At 45.2% G+C, this 22,709-nt stretch overlaps 1 protein-coding gene across 6 annotated transcripts in view; it reads left to right on the forward strand.

Annotated features, from left to right (window-relative positions):
- Positions 1-22,709, forward strand: part of LOC308324619 (RNA binding protein fox-1 homolog 2-like) — an 80,404-nt gene that overhangs the window by 1,821 nt on the left and 55,874 nt on the right. For 5 of the 6 annotated variants that reach the window (XR_013964941.1, XM_080776770.1, XM_080776772.1 and 2 more), the window contains exon 2: positions 3,164-3,214. Coding sequence is in view for 5 of the 6 variants with exons in the window: in XM_080776770.1 (XP_080632896.1) it covers positions 3,164-3,214 (51 nt within the window). In the remaining variant the exon portion in view is untranslated. Of the gene's footprint in view, positions 1-3,163; positions 3,215-10,199; positions 10,634-22,709 lie in introns of those variants that run through there. The other variant, XM_080776774.1, reaches the window with a different exon arrangement.

Here is a 22,709-nt window from a genome sequence, read left to right on the forward strand (position 1 = left end):
CTCCGCCATCTTCACATCTGTTTTTATATCCCATACAGTTCCACAAAGGGCTAGTCTTCTTAACCACTTGAACTGAAACCCCTTAGCATTAGGGGGGGGGGGGGGGGGGGAGGGAGGGGAGCGGTCAGAGTACAGTTGCAGTTGAGGTCCGTTTCACGACTGAAATACCTATCAGTGGTGCTCAATATTTCATGTCAAGGACCCGCAGAATCATGTGCATTTGGCCGCACCGACCCTGATTTGAAAACGTGTTGTTCCAGGGACCACGATTTAAAAATAATAGCAGCTCTACAAGCTCGTAGCGCCATTTTTCAATAGCTAAAGCATGAATTAATGCTTAAAACGTCAACAGGGGTTTCCGCCCAGAATGGGTTAAGATGTTTTTAAAATGGCTTCTACCACATTTGCTTCTATGAACCTTGCTATATATACCACTGGTTGCCTAGTGTTGCGTCTAGCCAGACAACTATGCTATATAGAGTCTGGAACTACACCTCCCCAAATCATTTACGTTCACAAAAATCCTTTTTTCTTTTTCATTTCTGCTAAGCAACAAGCTATATGTGACCAGATTTGACTGAGAGCCTGCCATCGCGCAAACTCCAGCTTTTCACCAGAGGAGAAAACCTTTTTCCCCCCCAAAATGAGTTAATAGCACAGGCAGACTCTTCACATACTAGTGCATGTCTGAAATAAATTTCAGAGCTGTAAATATGAAATAAATGCTTAAACATGTAGCTAGGTGTAATGTTAAGAGTCCACAGAAGTGAACCTTTCAACTCGCTGCTTTCTGCAAGACATTACTCTATAAGCCATATCTCCAAAACTGGTGGGTCAAACTGAACAATCAATATGTCAATTTGAAGCTACGATTCCCTGCTTTCATAAAACATGAAAAAAAAACGAAAGTTCAAAAGAATCCAATGGCAGTCCCTGGGTCAAATTTAGTCACATTTATGTTGAGATGATTTCTATTACAGCGCGACTGTAAAGACGAAACAGAAGCGGGAGGAGGAGGTTATACAGTCTGGAGCATCGGAAGCTCTGATCACGAATAATTTGTAAAATTGAAATGCTTCCGTCCTACAGTCTGGAGCAACGGAAGCTCTGATCATGAGTAAAATATAAATGCTTCCGTCATACAGTCTGGAGCAGCGGAAGCTCTGATTGTGGAATAGTTGTCTCTGTCTATACGCGAGACTATGGGAGAGGAGGGTGAATGAATGAAAGAGTCTATAGGGAGAGGAGGGTGAATGAAAGTCTATAGGGAGAGGAGGGTGAATGAATGTGTGAAAGCAAGAAGAAGTGCGGTCCCAGTCTGGCGGTGGGCCACCAAGCAGGCAGGCATGGGTCAGGTCTTCTGTTGACTCTGTTCAGGTGTGTGTGTGTGACTGTGACTTTGTGTGTGTGTGTGTGTGTGTGTGGAGGCTGAGTGGCTTCGCAACACTTTGAAATGTTACGTCAAGAAAAAACTAAAACCAACTCCCTCCCCAGTCTGGAACATCAAATGCAGTGGAAGCAACACACTGGCCTCCTCCTCCTCCTCCTCTCCTCTCCTCTCCTCTCCTCTCCTCTCCTCTCCTCTCCTCTCCTCTCCTCTCCTCTCCTCTCCTCTCCTCTCCTCTCCTGTTGACTGATACCTGTCCATTTAAACTCTAGACGGGCCTGTTGACTGATACCTGTCCATTTAAACTCTAGACGGGCCTGTTGACTGATACCTGTCCATTTAAACTCTAGACGGGCCTGTTGACTGATACCTGTCCATTTACACTCTAGTGTAAATGGACAATTAGTGCTAGTGCTAAAACTAGCTAGAGTTCTCAACAGGCCCGGAAATTTATACTTTATAATGCTATGCATTGTCTACATAAAAATGCTATAAGTCTACATAACATGCTATCTAAGTCTACATAAAAAGGTCGTGGCTAGGGCAAGTGCTACGGGGCCAATGGATGAACTCTTCTAAACTGGAGGAGAAAAATGTTAAGGAGAGGTGTGTGTGTGTGTGTGTGTGTGTGTGTGTGTGTGTGTGTGTGTGGGGGGGGGGGCAGAAATAATCTAATTAAAAGTAATTATAGAGCAATTAACCACAACACTGGTTTTCTGGGGCAGGGGTGGGGGGGCTTTGCTCTCCGTGTGTGTATGGGGTTATGTGATTAGTGGTCTGGCTGGTTATTGGTTGGGGGGGACGGGTGGGGGGACGGGGACTGATGAGCTCATTGCTCATCAGTCATGGCGCTAGCCAGGGCACACGCCTGTCATGCTTGTAGATCTGCTTTTTTTCAACAGCTAAATACTAAATGGTGCATTTATATAGCGCCTTTATCCAAGGCGCTTTACATAGATTGTGTATTACATTCACCCCATTCACACACCGATGGCAGCGGAAACCATGCAAGGCACCAACCAGCACGTCAGGAGCAATTAGGGGTTCAGTGTCTTGCTCAAGGACACTTCGACACTAACTCTGGGGGAGCCCACATAGGGTTCGAACTGGCAACCTTGCCGTTACCATCCAGCCACTTTTACTTTATTTGTTTATTTGGACAGGCCAAAGCATATTAATGGGCGTCACATGGACGTAAATACACCAGCTATACTGTAGCACAGTTGCTAATTTTCCGCAGTCCTCACAGGAAACACAAAACGGAAAAACAAGACAGTCAAACAGTGGAATACATTTACATAACATTACATAGGGAACACAGCATGGAAAATAAATACACCTAAAATAATCATGAATGGTTGCAGCTTTGGTTTTCAAGCAACCGTTTTTTCAGATTGTATTTAAAAGAGGGAAATGTAGCACAATCCCTTATACGCAGAGGAAGGCCATTCCATGCTACACAACCCTGTACTGAGAGGACATTCTGGCCCAATGTTGTTTGCCGGTGCGGCACTTCACAGTCTCCTCGAGTTGTTGCTCTGGTACTGATTCCCCTATCGGGCTTCTCTACCCCTGAGTCACACTCACTACCGCCCCTAAAGTATAGCATAATGCTTTAAAAACACCCAAAGGGGTTCCCGACGAGAACGGCCAAGAAGAACAGACACACAGTGCAGCTTGAACTGTAACAAAAAACAGTGATGAACTTGTCACGTTGCATCCTCTCCGTTCACTTGTGAATTTACACTCTCTATCTCTCTCTCTCTCTTTTTGCAGAACAACGAGCCTTTAAACCCTGGTTTCCATGGATACCCGGCTCTCAGTCAGGTAAGAAGATTAGCTCCCGCTCACAATCCTAATATGAAAATAACAGTAACGACTTGAGACATGCTCGACTGCGTCGAGTCGTCTCTCCGGCAGCCTGATGTCAAAGTAGTCTTTGAGTCTTTGTTCAAAATGTGAATCTGGGGCTGTGGCTCAGGAGGTAGAGCTAGGTCGTTCAATGATCCCTTGGTCGGCGGTTCGAATCCCGGCTCCTCTTCCTGTCCACATGTCGAAGTGTCCTTGGGCAAGACACTGAACCCTACGTTGCCTCCAGTGAGTCGGTCGGTGTGAGCTCGCCACTGTCGGTGTGTTGAATGTGGGGAAAGTGAGGACGCTGGCGTCGACTGTTCGCCGCTTCACCTCCCAATGTATGAATGAATTAACCGTTGTAAAGCGCTTTGAGCACTTGGAAAGTAGCCTTGCCGAGCCACTTGGAAAAGCGCTATAAAAATGCAATTCATTAAAAATGCAATTCGTTAATCTCGATTTATTTTCCGCCCCACCGCCGCAAGAATTGAGATCACGACTCTCTCACGATTCTGAAAATATGTAGTCTTTAGCAGTGTTGTTTTTTTTGGCAGCAAATTTAGTTTTAGTCATAGTCCCTTTAGTTTCAGTCACCTGGAATGTTTCAGTGTTAGTCTAGTTTTAGTATTTTGGTGGGCGTTGATGCTGTTGTAATAACTAAGAGAGAGAAGGCAGCTGCACCACTCAGTTCACACGGGTGTGATTTTCTTTTAACCCATTTTGGGCTGGAACCCCTTTTGGTGTTAGCATTATGGTATGCTTTAGCTATTGAAAAATAGCTATTGATATGAAAAATCGAAGAACGATTGACATAGAAACATAGCTTTTGTCAGAAAACGGTCATTTTCAAACAGACATTTTTAGAATCTGACCACAGGTCAGAATGGGTTAAATAATGATGAAAAAAAATGGGACCCATTAAAAAAGGTGTCCGACCGCGACCCGCCAAATGTGTCCCGACCCAGTGTTTTGGGAACCAGCGGACTACGATGTCATTACAGTGACCGTTCTGAAGTGCTGTAAGAACCCCCCCACCCCCCCACGCCCCCACGCCGCAGCCTTCTCCTGTATGGCTGATAAATGAGGCCTGTTGGAGGGATTGATGAAAGTGCTAGTGGTGATTGATTGATCTCTGGGGCGGGGGGTTTCTTCTCAAAGGCTTTGTGACCGTCACCCCCCCCGTCCCCCCCGTCCCCCCTGTCCCCCCCCGTCCCCCCTGTCCCCCCCGCCGCGAGGAGAAGAGAAATGATGTGCGACACCTTCTTGTCCAATCGCAGCGTCACACTCTTGTCTGTAGTGTATAAATACGCCAAGCGACTCTGTCTGTCTGTCTGTCTGTCTGTCTGTCTGTCTGTCTGTCTGTCTGTCTGTCTGTCTGTCTGTCTGTCTGTCTGTCTGTCTGTCTGTCTGTCTTTCTTTCTTTTCTCTCTCGCTCTCTCTCTCTCTCTCTATCCCCCCTTCTCTTTCTCTTTCTCTCTCTCTCTCTCTCTCTCTCCCCCCCTGTGTATATGGCTGTCCATAATGAGAACCGTGTGTGTGCCCTTGCTTGCGTAATGTAGTGGTGTGTGTGTGTGTGTGTGCTTGCTTGCGTAATGTAGTGGTGTGTGTGTGTGTGTGTGTGTGTGTGGGGGGGGGTGGCTGATGGTTCTCTTATCTACCTCCAAGCAGCAGGCAGCACTGTGGAGAGCTTCTCAGACTGTGCTGTGTGTGTACGTGTACGTGTCTGTGCACATGCATTTGTTCGCATATGAGAGAATATTGCATGGTGACATGCTTTGTCTGAGAGCTGTGCGTGTGCGTGTGCGTGTGTGTGTGCGTGTGTGTGTGTGTGTGTGTGTGTGTGTGTGTGACCGTGTGTGTGTGTGTGCGTGCGTGCGTGCGCGCGTCACCCATTTCCGGCCTGTGTTTCTTGCTGCTGAGATGCAGTGGTGGAAACGAGTAACTTGAGTACATTAGTACATTTAACATTTTAGGTATTTGTACTCCACTACATCTCTGATCCAAACATTGTGCTTTTAACAGCTTTAGTTGCTACTAGTTACTTTGTGGATTTTGATTATTATTATTATTATGATTATTATTATCAAACATACTGTACATGAATCACTTCAGCTCTGTCCATTTTGGTCATTTTTCGCGACGTATTGTGAGCTTGTAGATCTGCTATTTTCAAACAATTTGATCACTTGAAACGAGACATTCTGTACAACCAGTACTTTCTACTTTAAAGTACACTTTGATGCCAATACCGTTGTACTTTTGACTCACTACCGTTGTACTTTTACTTTGATGCCATGGTCCATTTTGGAATTCCGGATTCTTCTTTACTTGTAACGAGAGTATACAGTGTAGACAGTTATACATTGCAGTATCGATGCTTTATAAATTAAGTAAAAACACTTGAGTACTTTCTTTTTCATCTTTTCTTTTCTTCTCCACCACTGCTATAGATGTGTGTGCAGCGCTCTGGCACCGCCACAGGAGGGAGATGTCGGGCTAGTGTGTGTGTCTCTCTCTCTCTCTCTCTCTCTCTCTCTCTCTCTCTCCCCCCCTCTCCACATCACAAAAGGTCCCATCATCCCTCTTTTCTCCTCTTTTACTTTCCGTCTTTTCTCTCTCTCTCTCTCTCTCCCTCCCTCTCTCTCTCTCTCTCTCTCTCTCTCTCTCTCTCTCTCTCTCTCTCTCTCTCTCAAAGTCCTGTACTGGAAGTCTTCTACATAGACTTCTATTGGTGAAGAGCATAGCGAACAGGGACAGAGTCCTGTACTGGAAGTCTTCTACATAGACTTCTATTGGTGAAGAGCATAGCGAACAGGGACAAAGTCCTGTACTGGAAGTCTTCTACATAGACTTCTATTGGTGAAGAGCATAGCGAACAGGGACAAAGTCCTGTACTGGAAGTCTTCTACATAGACTTCTATTGGTGAAGAGCATAGCGAACAGGGACAAAGTCCTGTACTGGAAGTATCCTTGTAGCTTGTAGGTCCAAAACCTCGGGCGGGGTGCAGCAGGCCTGCTTCTGGCTCTCAGTACAGAACATAAACGTCCTTGTTATTTATTGCGCGCACTCTGTGTGTTACGTAAAGCATAATAGCCACAGTCTCTTAAAGGCATCTGAGCCGTCATCTGCAAACCCCCATAACACACACACAGTGTCCATGTTATTATAGAACGTAACGCTATAATACCTGGACATGTGGAGAGAATCTCAATGAACCTCCCGGTGCTGTTTGAACCTCATATACTCACTCCCCATGCGTGTATGTATGTTGAACCTCACTCCTCCTCATCATGCTTATATATGGCTCAGTGCTCACACGCTAACACCACCTGCATGTGTTCCATAAATGATTTAACAGTTTGGAAATGTATTCTGCCCTTGAGCGGCGCATTAGAAGTCTGTAGGCATGTTATAGCTGCTGGTTAACCCCTCGAGACCTGGCTGAGACCATGGCAGATTCTACACAAAAAACCTTTCTATATCAGTGGCAGATTCTACACAAATGAACAAAAAACCTTTCTATATCGGTGGTTCTCAAGCTATTTCATGTCAAGGCCAACCCCCCCCCCCCCCCCCCCCCCCCCACACACACACAAGAGAGACTTGAGTTAAAAACGTACCCTGCGAAAGAATATATTCAAAGAATTGTGCCGCACATTTCCACAATTTCTTCCAAAAAATCTACAAATCTACAAAGCACAGAGTGCCGTGCTACGAGCTTGTAGATCTGCTGCTTTTCAACGGCTCCAGTTTAAACTATGAGGTGACCGTCCGTGACACGGACACGTCCTCGGGTCTAAATGGGTTAAGATGCAAAATGCCTTGCCTTGCTCGTGTGCTGCAGTGCATTAGTCCTGGTATAATGTCCACTGTCTCGTGTGTTGTGTTGTGTTGTGTGTGCACGTCTGATCTGCCTCTAGGTCTGCTTGTGTCAACATCAACCATGTTTATGGATGGTTGGTGGGCGCATGTGGGCCTCTGCTGCAGCCAGGAAGAGTGAGTGAGTGTGTGTGTGTGTGCGTGTGGGCGTGGCGTACAGTATTTATGATTGTGTGCGAGTTGCCATTGCCACACACACACCTTTGCTATAGCTGCACAGTGTAGCCACACACACACACACACACACACACACACACACACACACACACACACACACACGCCTCACCTATAATGTTTAGGCCACAGAGAACATCAGGGCGAGTCGTAGAGGCCAGTCTATAGGGTCCTTTGTGTCGGTGACATTTAGCGGACCATACCATAGTACCCTCCTCTTGGCAACCACTACTGGATCATTACTCTATATATATATATATATATATATATATATATATATATATATATATATATATATATATAATATGTAGGCTATTGATGATTACCTTTACTTTCTTTGTTTGTGTGTAGAAATTGAAAAAAGGTCTTTGTTTGAATTGGCTAATAAAATGCACCTAGGATGGAAATAAGCCTTTTGTTTGACTTAATGTGTGTGTGTGTTTGTCAGCCTGCCTGCCTGCCCGTGTGTGTGTGTGTGTGTGTGTGTGTTTGGCGTGTTCAGCCTGTGTGTGCGTCGCCCTAATCCGCCCAGATCATCCTCCATTCATCCTCTCATCCTCCTCACTTACACACTAATCCCGTCATCCCTCGCTCTTTCTCTTTCCACCCGGGCCACGCCCCCCTCGCCTTTATCCTTTCTTTATCTCTCTATCCCGTTATCGCTCCGACCGTCCACCCCCCCCCCCCCACCCCCTGCCCCCCCAAAAAAGAGAACTGCCCCTGTTTTCAACCCCCTTTCCCCACCTCCTATACCATCAGCCTCTTCAACCCATTCTGACCCGAGATCAGATTCTAAAAATGTCTTCTACATCCTGACAGTTTTCAGAAAAAGCTATGTTTCTATGTCGGTCGTTCTTCGATCTTTCAAAAATAGCAGATCTACAAGCTCGTAGCGCGCCACTCGGTGGCGCGCTACGAGCTTGTAGATCTGCTATTTTTCAATAGCTAAAGCATAGCATAATGCTATAACACCAAAAGGGGTTCCCGCCCCAAAATGGGTTAAATACAGGAAATCTATGGAAAATACAGGATCAACCTCAAACTAATTGCAAAAAAAAAACATTTTTCATCTTCAATATATCCTGAATAACATCAAGACAGTTGTCTGGAATTGTCTGAGGGGAAAGTGTTGAAAATGGGCCGTACAGTAGACATGGCCACCATAGACACCCTATTTTATTAGGCAATATTTTCTACATTTCCTTATGCTTTATTTCAAGTAGAATGTGACAATGTGTCAAACTAGGGGGTTTACGTGATGCTGAATCCATTCCAAGCATTCGTTTTGCACAAAAAACACTCATTGGGCTAAATTTGGCCATAGAAACTTGTGTCCATGGAAACAAATAATGTGTGTGTATATATATATATATATATAGAGTCTATATATATAATAGAGCTTTTTCTCCGCAGAGTCGATCGTTGTCCTCCTCACTCATACAGTAAAACAAATGCAGTGAGGAACTGCACTCTCATCTCACCCAATTAACCCCATCCTCCCCCCCCCCCCGCCTCACACACACACACACACACACACACACACACACGCACACACACACACACACACACGCACACACACATCCCCGAGTCACAGGGCCCCACAGCCACAGATAAAAAGAATCCAGCGCAATGCGCTGTAAATCTGATTTACCTTCACACCGAGTCTGGGGGGGATGGGGGGGAGTCGGGGAGACAGGGGGGATGGGGTGGGGTTAATCAGAATCGAGTGCTGCTGCTGCTTCTCCTTGGGCTGTGAGAGAGATCTACAAGCTCTACAAGATATCTATATCTAGCTTGTAGATCTGCTATTTTTTTTGTTGAAACATCGTGAAAATGTGTGAATAATATATTCTTTCAAAGTGAATATTTTTAACTCTCATATTTGCTTTTTTTTTGGGGGGTGGGGGTCCCTGGAACAACATATTTTCAGGTGGGGGTCCGTGGCCATCATTCTTGGAGGTGCTTGACATGGAATAGTTTGAGAACACTAGTCGGTATTTAAAATACATTCTGTAGAATCTGGTCTCCGGTCGAAACGGCTTAACCCAGCTCCGCTAGCTTATAGCGGTAGCTCCGGCCTACCCATCTATATCTAACATACAGAGTATTACTAATACTCTACTAGTATTAACTACCCGTCTATTTCTAACATTATCCCAGTGGCTTCTTATTCCTCTTCTTCCTCCTCTGTGGAGTTGTTGTTATATTATTATAGTTGACACGCTGCCACGGTAATAATAAATAAATGATCAAAAAAAGGAAGCCAAAAAGAAAACTGCAGTGCAGTGAGTGGGGAGGGGGAGGGGGAGGGGGAGAGGGGGGGAGGGGGAGGGGGCTCCGTTAGTTCCAGTCAGACTCGCTTGGCGTGTGGACAGGGAGGAGGCGTCCACTTCTCTCTCTCTCTCTCTCTCTCTCTCTCTCTCTCTCTCTCTCTCTCTCGCTTCTCTCCACAGTTTGACTCAGAAACCCAAGCAAAAAGATCATCTGCTTTCTTTCAGACTTCCCATCCACAGTGGGTGATGGATGGATGGATAGATGGATATAGATGGGTAGATGGATCGATAGATTTGGAGAAGGAGGGACAAGTTTGGATAGGGAGGGACTGACTGACTGCAGCTCAGAGAGGGAGGGAGGGAGGGGAGGTTATTATTTTATTTTATTTTCCGAGAGAGGGAGGGAGGCAACATGAGTAAAGCCAGGGGGGGGAGTAGCCGGGAACGGGCTGTGTGTGTAACGCGAGCGTCGGTGAATGACAGACGCAGAGCGTAGAGCGGAGAAGAGACGACTCGAGCTGACAGACAGACAGGAGGAGGAGGAGGAGGAGGAGGAGTGAGAGAGGAGGCCGTTGTGTTGGGGCGCGGAGGAGGGAGGGAGGGAGAGAGAGAGAAAGAGCGAGAGAGAGAGAGAGAGAGAGAGAGAGAGAGAGAGAGAGAGAGAGAGAGAGAGAGAGAGAGGGGAAGAAAGCGGAAAGGGAAAGGAAAGAAAAGCTCACGGATAGCTGGCGAAGAAGCAGTGGAAGTTACTTGGGAACGCTGAGGCGAAGCAAGGAAGACGAGGGAGAATTTGAATGCGTCCGTGTACGTGTGTGTGTGTGTAAGAGAGAGCGAGAGAGAAGTGGCCCGACAGCGTACGGTTGGTCCTTGATCACACACACGGACGGGGGAGGAGGAGGAGGAGGAGGAGGAGGAGGAGAGGGAGGACAGTCGGACAGGGAGAAGTTGAGAGAGATCAGGAGGAGGAGACGAGGAGGAGGAGGAGAAGAGGAACAAGCGTTGCTCTTCTAGGATCCATAGAGGATGATGGGGCTGTACTGCCCCGCTGCTGCGCTGCAGCCTCCGTCGGTGAGTTCACGTCTCCGTGGCTCTCGGTGCGTCGTATATGGTCACTTTTTTGTTCCATTAAGGCAACGCACTAACGCACATGTGTCTGCTGAAAAACCCCACGGCGATGCCCTCGTGCTTCGGGCCAAAACATCTCTCGTATACTTTGTAGAGACGATCGGTTGTTCTTTCTGTCATGACATGGAGTAGTAACACAATTGTGATTATAGAGCTTGTTTATTTATTTATTTTTCTCCTTCGCCACACTGCTAATATGCAAACATTATAATGTGGCGGAATTAGGTCAGTACTGTAATGTGTGTCGCCAATTCTTTGGTACAAGGAACAACTTTTCTGAGCAGGTCCTGACTTGCAAGAACGGAGTGTGTGTGAGTGTGAGTGTGAGTGTGTGTGTGTGTGTGTGTGTGTGTGTGTGTGTGTGTGTGTGTGACCAATATAAACCTCGAACGAAGGGATTGATAATTAATTATTCTCTCTCTTGCATGATGAGAGCACGCATGTGATCAGCAGGCTGTTTGTTTTGATGGTGCGTGTGTGTGTTTTGTATGTAGGCTCAGCTGAGGCCTGACTCAGTGTTGTTGTTGGGGGGGGGGGGGAGAACCAGGGGGGGGGGGGGTGGGGGGCTGAACCCATTCAGGACCGGGAACCCCTTTTTGGTGTTTTAGGCCTGACGTCGAAATAAAAAAGAAAGTCCTCTGAAAGAATATATACCGTATTCAAAGATTTGTGTCGCATTTTCACGATTTTTCTAAAAAATAGCAGACCTATACAGATCTGCTATTTTTCAATAGCTAAATTATAACATAATGCTTAGTTAAAACACCAAAAGGGGTTCCCGTTCGGAATGGGTTAGGCATTATGTTATAAAAAATGGGGATTTCTTTTTTGAAAATGTGTTATATATTCTTTCAGATAATTTTAACCCATATCTTTGCTTCTGGGGCAGGTCCCTGGAACAACATATTTTCAGATGGTGGGTTCGCGGCCAATTTCTGGGGTCCTTCACATGAAATAGTTTGATAACCGCTGACACAGAAACATATATGTTTTTCAGAAAGCTGCCATGATTTAGAAGACATTTAATAGAATCCGGTCTCGGTCCTGAATGGGTTAACCATTATATTTCCTTGACCAGAGTCCCCTAAAAGAAGCAATTTGCTGCAAATGTCTTGTTCTTCCCAGAGTACAGGCTTAACTAAATTCACCCAGGAAATCACAGAAGACTGAATGATATTGCAATTTCTTGTTATTGTTCATGTTCGTGTCTATCATGAATTGATTGCATAGGGCCTAAATGGAAACAAGGACCTTTTGGTTTGACTGTAACTCTGTTGCTGTTTATACATTTATGTCTAATTAAACTATGCATTCAATCAATCAATCAATCAAATGTACAAGACAAAATGTGCAAGAAATGTGTATATGGCTTAGAACTCTGAATGACTCGAGCCCTTTTTAGTCGGTTGACTTAGCTTTTGTGGTTGCTTTATTTTGGCCTATTATGACCTTTCGCTTCACAAGTGCAAGATTGCAAGACGCCTAAAAATTGTACAATATATTTGGTTGCGGTGTCGCAATGTATTGGGACAACTCCAACAAGAGCTTTTCCACGCAAAACATACGGCTTTACGAACACGCCTGCACACATGCACAAACACCGCAAGCCTTTACGAACACGCCACACGTGCACAAACACCGCAAGCGAAATGTGGTTGGCAATACAAGTCGTGTAGTTGCATAAGAAAATGAGCATTGGCTGTTTATACAGTGAAGCTTATATGATACTGAGCTAGGCTGCTGTTTCATAAGCTGATGAGTTTGCACTGTTGGAGAGAGAGAGAGAGAGTGAGAGAGAGACAGCCCTGAGGAGGTTGAGAGAGAGAGAGAGAGAGAGAGAGAGAGAGCTGTTCTGTTGTGTTGTGTTCTGACATGTCCTCTTCTGTGGTTCTGGGTTCCTCCGGGCCCTTTTCTCTGTGCGTGTTGTGTGTTGGCGTGTGTGTGTGTACGTGCGCGACAGAGAGCTTGGAGGTTAACATGAAGACGCTATAGGTAGCGAATCGCTGCACACATCGACTTGGGTTAGCTAAGTTGAGATGTGTGTGTGTGTGTGTTTGTGTGTGGTCCGTGCATGCTGACTGCACAGAATGTCAAGTCACATTGTGTGTGTGTGTGTTGCCATGGGGGCTGGCTGGATGACGGGGTGTGATTTTTGTTCCATTTTCGTCTCTGTTGTCGGCTCAGCTGTCTCCATGCGTCCGTCTCTGGGTTGAGAGAGAGAGAGAGACAGAGAGAGAGAGAGAGAGACCGCTGTGGGTTTCCCCAAACTTTTTTAGCCGGGGCCGTGACCCAAAAGAGACATCAGACGTTTAGCCCAAAACTAGTGAAAATAGCCGATCTATAGTTCTATACAAAGTTGTAGATCGGCTATTTTCACTATAGTTCTTAACACTTTTCCCTCCCCGTTCATGAGTTAGCACGAGTTACGTTTTCATTGTTTGTTTGATTTGCGTTTACTTTTAACCCATTTTGGGGCGGGAACCCCTTTTGGTGTTAGCATTATGTTATGCTTTAGCTATTGAAAAATAGCAGACCTACAAGCTCGTAGCGCGCCACCGAGTGGCGCGCTACGAGCTTGTAGGTCTGCTATTTTTGAAAAAATCGAAGAACGTAGCTTTTTCAGAAAACTGTCAGGATTTAGAAGACATTTAATAGAATCTGATCTCAGGTCAAAATGGGTTAACGATGGGGTTTCCATCGGACAGAGTGGGATAGGTGACTCGTTCGGATCAAGCCCCCCCCAAAGCCTATAGAATATAATACAACAGTACTCCAAAATAATACACTAACAATAACCGGGTACAAGTCTCTGTCTCTCTCTCTCTCTCTCCCTCGTGAGCCTTCCTCCTCTCTCTCTCGCCCCTCTGTTTTCCCTCTCCCCCCTTGTAAGGCTGTCGTGGCAGCTGTTCTCTCAACGTGGTTTTTTTCCCCCTCTTCAGAGACTCGTCTTAAAATCCAAATGGTGGATGCCTGGTCTGGTCCAGGCTGTTAACCCATTCTGAACGGGTACCCATTTTAGTGTTAGCACTATGTTATGCTTTAGCTATTGAAAAATAGCAGATCTACAAGCTCATAGCGCGCCACCGAGTGGCGCGCTACGAGCTTGTAGGTCTGCTATTTTTGAAAAATCGAAGAACGACTGACATTTTTTAGAATCTGATCTCAGGTCAGAATGGGTTAATCAGACCAGTGTGTGTCCAGTGGAAACCTCGTATGAATCTGATCTCAGGTCAGAATGGGTTAAAAAGAACATACCAGGAAGGCGGTGGGCCAGATAATACACACGCTATAGGATTGTATTCAGGACGGGTTACACGACACCACTGCAGTGGTTCTCAAAGTGGGGTCCTTCAGGCAGTGCCAGGGGGTCCCCACCCCAGCTAAATGATAGTTTGGAACTAAATGGGCCCCTTATGGGTCTGTAACTCTGAGAGTGTACAACGGGCTCCATTTGGTTCCATTTGTACACTCTGAGAGTGTATACACTCTCGGAGTTAAATTAACATTGATTTTACAATACAAATTTACGAAGTGAGGTCTCAGAGATGGAAATGCCATTATACGGGGGTCCGTAGACTAATTAATGCATGTCAAACTGAGGGTCTTTGAAATGAAACGGGTTGAGAGCCGCAAACGTCTTCTCTTATGGGGGTCCCTGGCATATCTTTTACAAATGGGCGTCCGTGGGCTAATTTGTGTCAATTTGGGGGTCCTTGACACACACACACACACACACACACACACACACACGCAAACGCAGGTCCCAAATGATGCGGTACTATATGTACACTACGTATACAATTTTGCTGCAGTGCAGTCGTTGCAATGTGTGCACACACACACACACGTGTCACACGCGGTGACACTGGTGGCTCTAGTCAAATCTGCATGCGCTGTAACCGTCAATCTGCACTGCAGCCAGCTAGACGTCACTGGTCCCTAACCACATGGATTAACCCATTTAAACCTGAGGACAATTCTACAGATGCCTTTTTGAATCCTGACAGTTTTTTTTGGAAAAACCCATGTTTCAAGCTGTTTCAGGTCAAGGAGCCCCACAAATATATGTAATTAATCGGTCACCGACCCCCATGTGAAAACATGTTGTTCCTCCAGGCACCCACCATGAAGCAAAGATTTGAATTAAAAACGCTCGCTCTGAAAAGAATATATATTCAAAGATCTGCACCACATTTTCACGATTTTTCAAAAATAGCAGATCTGCAAGCTCGTAGTGCGGCACCCGGGGCCGCGCTATGAGCTTGTATAAAAACGTGTTAAACACGTATAACGTATAAAGTGTATAACGTTATTATTACTTCAGCTGGTCGGCCCTAAATCCTAAAACATCATTATATTTTCAGACTTTTTAGATTTTATTTTTGCTTTTATTCCGTGTCTCACCAGCGCTTCTTGGGGTTAGAATGGACCCACTGTGTGATTATGGCGTACTGCTCGTTGCCAGTTTTGTGTAAGTTACTCCAACCCTGCATTTATATTTACTGTATAATGGATGACGCTCGAGTGCAGCAAAAGCAAGTAGAAACGACCCGGGGGGGGGCTTCTTATTGCAAACAGTGGCTCGAGAGTCGAGACCCAATTGTCTGACCTGAGATCAGATTCATACGAGGTTTCCACTGGACACACACACTGGTCTGATGAACCCATTCTGACCTGAGATCAGATTCTAAAAAATGTCAGTCGTTCTTCGATTTTTCAAAAAAACAGCAGACCTACAAGCTCGTAGCGCGCCACTCGGTGGCGCGCTATGAGCTTGTAGATCTGCTATTTTTCAATAGCTAAAGCATGACATGATGCTAACACCAAAAATGGGTTCCCGTTCAGAATGGGTTAATATCCCACGATTTTGTAACTCATTTTTCCAATTATGTAATGTAAATCCTGGGCTCTTCTATATACACTCCCTCTGCCAAACCTGGGGAGAGCAACGGATTGACCTCATGCTTCCTTCTATGTGCACGAGGAGTCCCAAGTTGCTCCTTTACTTTACACCTGACAGGGGGGGGGGGTAGCAGCATGGAAGGAAAACACGTTATTCCAACCAGTTCCTTTCCCCCCCGGCTGGTTTAATAGGGGGAGGTATACCGGTAGTTTACGTTCTTGTTATACACTGGATCAAAGGAATATTTGTTCCATCTTTTCCGTTGTGGTTTTCCCCTGGCACTCCTCTTTATCCCATTCTGGGCGGGAACCCATTTTGGTGCTTTAGCTATTTAAAAATAGCAGATCTACAAGCTCATAGCGCGCCACCGAGTGGCGCGCTACGAGCTTGTAGGTCTGCTATTTTAGAAAAATCGAAGAGCGACTGACATAGAAGACATTTTTTAGAATCTGATCTCAGGTCAGAATGAAAACTGTCAGGAATGTAGAAGACATTTTTAGAATCTGATCTCAGGTCAGAATGGGTTATACTGCTGAGTTGCTTTGTAATCGTTGCACTCTTGTCCTAAGCTATACGCGGGCGATGCTGTGGTTGACCGGTCGGTCAGTTTGGGTATATAACTTTAAAGTGTTTTTACTTCAGACGGACATCTCTAAATGCAACGAAAGGAGAAGAGAGGGCAAAGACCTGGAGACTATATAGACCCATGATGGGAGAGTTGAATAATGTTTAGTCAGGCCTACACCAGCGTCATCGACGTAACACTTTGAGAAACTGTGCCTCAAGGCGAGGTCAGTCAGAGACGCTGACATAGGGTCAACGTCGTGTGTGTGTTTGTTTGGACTGAGTTATAACTTGGTCATCATTTTATTTTTCTTACCAGGAAGAGGCCTAGACATCTCACCTCGTTTAGCACAGACGGTGTGAACGTTGAGTCATCTGAGTCAAGAGCTTTTTCCCCCCGAGCCATTAGACTCTTGAACAAGTGCAATATACCTTCCCCCCCCCCCCCCGTATGCTGCTATAAGGACTCCTGTTGTGCAATATATCTCTCTATGAATAGCATTTATGTAGAGTCAATAGCACTTTAGAGTGTACAGTTTCATTATATAGATATTCCACTGTTACATTCTTAGCTTACGCATGTTTCATGATAACTACGTTGTTGTTATGTATGTGATGTATTTGCCATGCTTTTTTTGTTCTTGCTTAATGTAAATCGCTCTGGATTAAGAGCGTCTGCTAAATGCCTAAATTGTAGATTTTCAGCATGCAACCGAACATAAATGGCTTGTCTTTTAGTTCTACTGGATCTCTTCTTCACTAGTCCTTCCTTAAAGGTAGAGTCAGTGATTTCACTTAATTCAAATATCACTTATTTTTTTGTTTTGTTGTGATAATCCTCTCTACTATAGAGTGTGCTGACCATATAAGGAGTTCCTCCCTGTCCCCAGTTAACCCCTGGGGGTCAAAAATCCTTAGGTTTCGTTTTTGTTCTCTATCCTGATTGGATGAAAGCTTGTGTCCCAAGGCAAAAACGAAACCTAAGGGTTTTTGATTGAAATCACTGACACCCCCTTTAACATTTTAGTCTAGTTTTTTGTTGTTGACGAAATTGTCTATTTAGTATATTTAGTCTTAGTTTTAGCCATCATAGCTCAGTCCTTATTTTTCCTCCGTGAAAGAAGGTATAGTCGAGCATTTTTCGTCACTGTTTTACTCGACGAAATCGAAAACTATTTGCAGCTGAAGTTGACGGTGATCCCGAGAGAAAACGCTGTCAGTGTGATCATGATGACTGTTGATTGACAGCTGTCAAATGCCAGGTCCCCCAGCAGGACAACACGGCTGATGGCTTTGACAGACACATCACTACGATCGTGGATTAACCCATTCTGAATGGGAACCCCTTTTGGTGTTAGCATCATGTTATGCTTTAGCTATTGAAAAATAGCAGATCTACAAGCTCATAGCGCGCCACCGAGTGGCGCGCTATGAGCTTGTAGGTCTGCTATTTTTGAAAAATCGAAGAACGACTGACATTTTTAGAATCTGATCTCAGGTCAGAATGGGTTAATCAGACCAGTGTGTGTCCAGTGGAAACCTCGTATGAATCTGATCTCAGGTCAGAATGGGTTAACCCATTTTGGATGGGAACCCCTTTTTGGTGTTTTTTTTATTCTATTTATGCTATTGAAAAATAGCAGATCTACAAGTTCATAGCGCGGCACCGAGTGCTGCGCTATGAACTTGTATAGGTCTTCTATTTATTTTTTTTAATCGTGAAAATGTGGCGCTAGTCTTTGAATATATATTCTTTCAGAGTGAACGTTTTTTTTAACTAAAATCTTTGCTTCTGGGGGGCAGGGGGGGGGGGTGGGGGTAGGAGTCCCTGGAACAACATATTTTCAGATGGGGGTCGGAGGCCAATTACATACATTTTTGAGGGTCCTTGACATGACAAAGTTTGAGCACCACTGACATTCTGATTTTAGAAGACATTTGTAGAATCGTCCTCAGGTCGGGTTAAACGGGTTAATCCATGCTAAAACATTCTTCTTGGGCTTGTATAATCGTCAGGTTATTAAATCACACACCAGCCTATAGTAGCAGAGAGATCATTTCTGGTTCCGACAAATCATGGCATAGTTTGTTACCCATTAACACCTGGTGCAACGTATACGTTGTTCTACCCTTGATGCCGGCCGTGCTCTCTGTGTCTCATCAGCTATTGCTATACATGTAGCAACATAACTATTTAAAAACAAAATCATCAGAATTTGAAGGTTTTCAGAAACCTTAGGTCAGGCCCTAGAAGGCGTTCCCAGATTCGGCCTCAGGCATCAATGGGTTAATGTGGGCAATAGGTGGAGAATAAGAAATGCCGTTCTCTATATTGACTTTTTGGTTGTTGGACTACGGGAGCCACTATTGCTTTCACTTGTTGTATTTTATGCAATTCACCATAGACAAAATACAGAAGTAATTTCCAGAAACGATGCTTTTCTAAAGGGATCTGGGTCTGTAGACATCGGCTAGGCTGCTCACATTAGTGCATTGCCACTTTCACTGTCATTGTTTAACCCCATTCTGACCTGAGATCAGATTCATACGAGGTTTCCACTGGACACACACTGGTCTGATTAACCCATTCTGACCTGAGATCAGATTCTAAAAATGTCAGTCGTTCTTCGATTTTTCAAAAATAGCAGACCTACAAGCTCGTAGCGCGCCACTCGGTGGCGCGCTATGAGCTTGTAGATCTGCTATTTTTCAATAGCTAAAGCATAACATGATGATAACACCAAAATGGGTGCCCAACCAAAATGGGTTAACCCATTCAGGCCTGACATCGAAAAAAATATAAAACAAATCTAAATCATGACAATTTTCGGAAAGATTTGAGGCACATTTGAACGATTTTTTTCAAAAATAGCAGACCTACAAGTTCATAGCACGCCACTCGGTGGCGCGCTATGAGCTTGTAGATCTGCTATTTTTCAATAGTCTAAATTATAACGTAATGTATGTAAATGTATGTACCAAAATGGGGTTCCCGCCACCAAATTGGGTTAAAACATTTCCTCATCTTGGTTTCTTTTTCTTGGGTAGGTGCAGTATCAATTAAATTCAATTAAATTCAAAGCGCTTTATTGGCACGAGAAAACATACAGCAGTAATCCTGGCCTCTAAACCACCTCCCCTGGCCTGCGCCTGATGGAGGGGAAAGGAACTGGTATGGAATTACATGTTCCTTCCTTCCACGCGCTACGTCCCTGCAGGTGAAAAGAAGCAGCCTCATGCATAGAAGGAAGCATGAGGTCAGTCCATGTCCAGTGAGCTGTTTGACTGACGGGCAGAGCTGCAGTGGAAGCTTTGAGTGACCCAAGGGGTGGGGTGTGTCAGCAACAAAAAAAGTGCTTAGGTTTAGGTTTTTAGGTTTATTTATTTAGCATGTAGTACAAAAAATAAACAATAACATATCAAATAACAAAAATACAATGCAAGGAAGGGAAGAAGGCTTATTTGGAATCCTTTCCTGTATGGAAGAGGTCATTGGTTAAAACAGATTAAAAGTTCATAAAGAACAGTACAAAAGTCTACAAGTTGGCAAAGGGGGGCAGCTGTGCAGTAAAGAAATAAAAACAGACTGCACAAAAAACTGAAAAATAAACAATACAACAACAAACACACAAAAGAAAATATAACGCATCAAAGTAAAACATGTAATCTACAGAGAGGATGAAGGGGAGGCATACCTTCTCCAATCACAGAAAAGAAAGCAAAATATGGCAGAGACGACCACAGGGAGGCAGAAGAAGTTGAATGCTGTGTTTGTCTGTCTGTCTGTAGCAGCAACAACCTCTCAGGCACTTTAGGTGGATTCTGCTCCACACAGTCTCATTGTTATGGAGCTGTTATGATCGTGACTCGGTCTGGTGTCATCGCTGACTTACAGTGTAGTCATGTGACCAGCAGCAGCTCTCTGATCGTGTGTGTGTGTGTGTGTGGGTGTGACTGTGTGAGTAAGTGAGTGTGTGTGTGTGTGTGTGTGTGTGTGACTGTGTGACTGTGTGACTGTGTGAGTGAGTGTGTGTGTGTGCGCGCTCGTGCGTGCGTGCGTTTTCTTCTTATGCAGATGAACACATCAACATTATTCGTATTGCGTTTGGCTTGAAGATCTTTTCACTATATCACTCACTTTTCACTTTATAAAAGAAACAAATATGTTGTTCATTCATCCTAATTGAGGCCAAATGGTTTTAAGTAACCGTGATATTGATTTCATAATCATATCTATATATATATATATATAGTCGTATCGCCCAGCCCTAGTTTAGCATGTATCTTTTAGTTTATGCTTCATAATGCCCGGGCTAATTTAATTTACTACAGTACAGATACAAACCTGTGGAGAGAAATGTGGTCTGGAGAGTTGGCGATAAGAATAGACCAAACGACTCAGTCATAACATGATTTTCCACCCGGTCACTTTTTTCCCCTCTTGTTAAACCCCCCCCCCCCCCCCCTCTCTCTCTCTCTGTGTCTCTCTCTCTCTCTCTCTCTCTCTCTCTCTCTCTCTCTCTGATCTCCTCCTAGTGTCTCTCTCTCGTTGTGGACGATACGATGCTACCATCTAGGGCAGTGCAACTCCTTTACTCAGTGTGTCAGGAATGCCTCTGTTGACTAATGGATGTGCTCTGCTGCCTGCCTGCACACACTAGTGCCCCCCATTAAACAGTCTCTCTCTCTCTCTCTCTCTCTCTCTCTCCATCTCTCTCTCCATCCATACACCCGCGCGATTCAATACCACGGCCTGGCCCGGTTAACGCATTAAGACCTGTCAAACTGACTCTACAAATGTCTTCTGAATCCTGACAGTTTTCTGTACGCACGACGTGGTTCTCAGACTATTTCATGTCAAGGACCCCCCAGAATGATACGTATTTGTCCGCAGACCCTCCTCTCAAAATATGAGGTTCCAAAAAACCTTCGCACTGAAAGAATATATATTCAAAGATTTGCGGCACATTTTCACGGGGTTTTTCAAAAATAGCAGATCTACAAGCTTGTTGCGCGGCACTCGAAGGGGCGTAGTCTAGAAATTTAGATCCGTAATGTAGTGGAGTAGAAGTAAAATAATTAACTAATGTTAAGGGGACGTTGCAGGACAACAGCAGTAGCTGTGTGGGGTGAGTTTAGTGAACGATAAGGGGACGTCTCAGGACAACAGCAGTAGCTGTGTGGGGTGAGTTTAGTGAATGATAAGGGGACGTTGCAGGACAACAGCAGTAGCTGTGTGGGGTGAGTTTAGTGAATGATAAGGGGACGTTGCAGGACAACAGCAGTAGCTGTGTGGGGTGAGTTTAGTGAACGATAAGGGGACGTTGCAGGACAACAGCAGTAGCTGTGTGGGGTGAGTTTAGTGAATGATAAGGGGACGTTGCAGGACAACAGCAGTAGCTGTGTGTGTGGGGTGAGTTTAGTGAACGATAAGGGGACGTTGCAGGACAACAGCAGTAGCTGTGTGTGTGGGGTGAGTTTAGTGAATGATAAGGGGACGCCTCAGGACAACAGCAGTAGCTGTGTGGGGTGAGTTTAGTGAATGATAAGGGGACGTCTCAGGACAACAGCAGTAGCTGTGTGGGGTGAGTTTAGTGAATGATAAGGGGACGTTGCAGGACAACAGCAGTAGCTGTGTGTGTGGGGTGAGTTTAGTGAATGATAAGGGGACGTTGCAGGACAACAGCAGTAGCTGTGTGGGGTGAGTTTAGTGAATGATAAGGGGACGTTGCAGGACAACAGCAGTAGCTGTGTGGGGTGAGTTTAGTGAATGATAAGGGGACGTTGCAGGACAACAGCAGTAGCTGTGTGGGGTGAGTTTAGTGAACGATAAGGGGACGTCTCAGGACAACAGCAGTAGCTGTGTGGGGTGAGTTTAGTGAACGATAAGGGGACGTTGCAGGACAACAGCAGTAGCTGTGTGGGGTGAGTTTAGTGAACGATAAGGGGACGTTGCAGGACAACAGCAGTAGCTGTGTGGGGTGAGTTTAGTGAACGATAAGGGGACGTTGCAGGACAACAGCAGTAGCTGTGTGGGGTGAGTTTAGTGAATGATAAGGGGACGTTGCAGGACAACAGCAGTAGCTGTGTGTGTGGGGTGAGTTTAGTGAACGATAAGGGGACGTTGCAGGACAACAGCAGTAGCTGTGTGTGTGGGGTGAGTTTAGTGAATGATAAGGGGACGCCTCAGGACAACAGCAGTAGCTGTGTGGGGTGAGTTTAGTGAACGATAAGGGGACGTTGCAGGACAACAGCAGTAGCTGTGTGGGGTGAGTTTAGTGAACGATAAGGGGACGTTGCAGGACAACAGCAGTAGCTGTGTGGGGTGAGTTTAGTGAATGATAAGGGGACGTCTCAGGACAACAGCAGTAGCTGTGTGGGGTGAGTTTAGTGAATGATAAGGGGACGTTGCAGGACAACAGCAGTAGCTGTGTGTGTGGGGTGAGTTTAGTGAACGATAAGGGGACGTTGCAGGACAACAGCAGTAGCTGTGTGTGGTGAGTTTAGTGAATGATAAGGGGACGATGCAGGACAACAGCAGTAGCAGTGTGT

The sequence above is a fragment of the Protomyctophum bolini genome (assembly GCF_963924005.1).
Source record: "Protomyctophum bolini genome assembly, chromosome: 11".
In the NCBI taxonomy this organism is placed as follows: Eukaryota; Metazoa; Chordata; class Actinopteri; order Myctophiformes; family Myctophidae; genus Protomyctophum; species Protomyctophum bolini.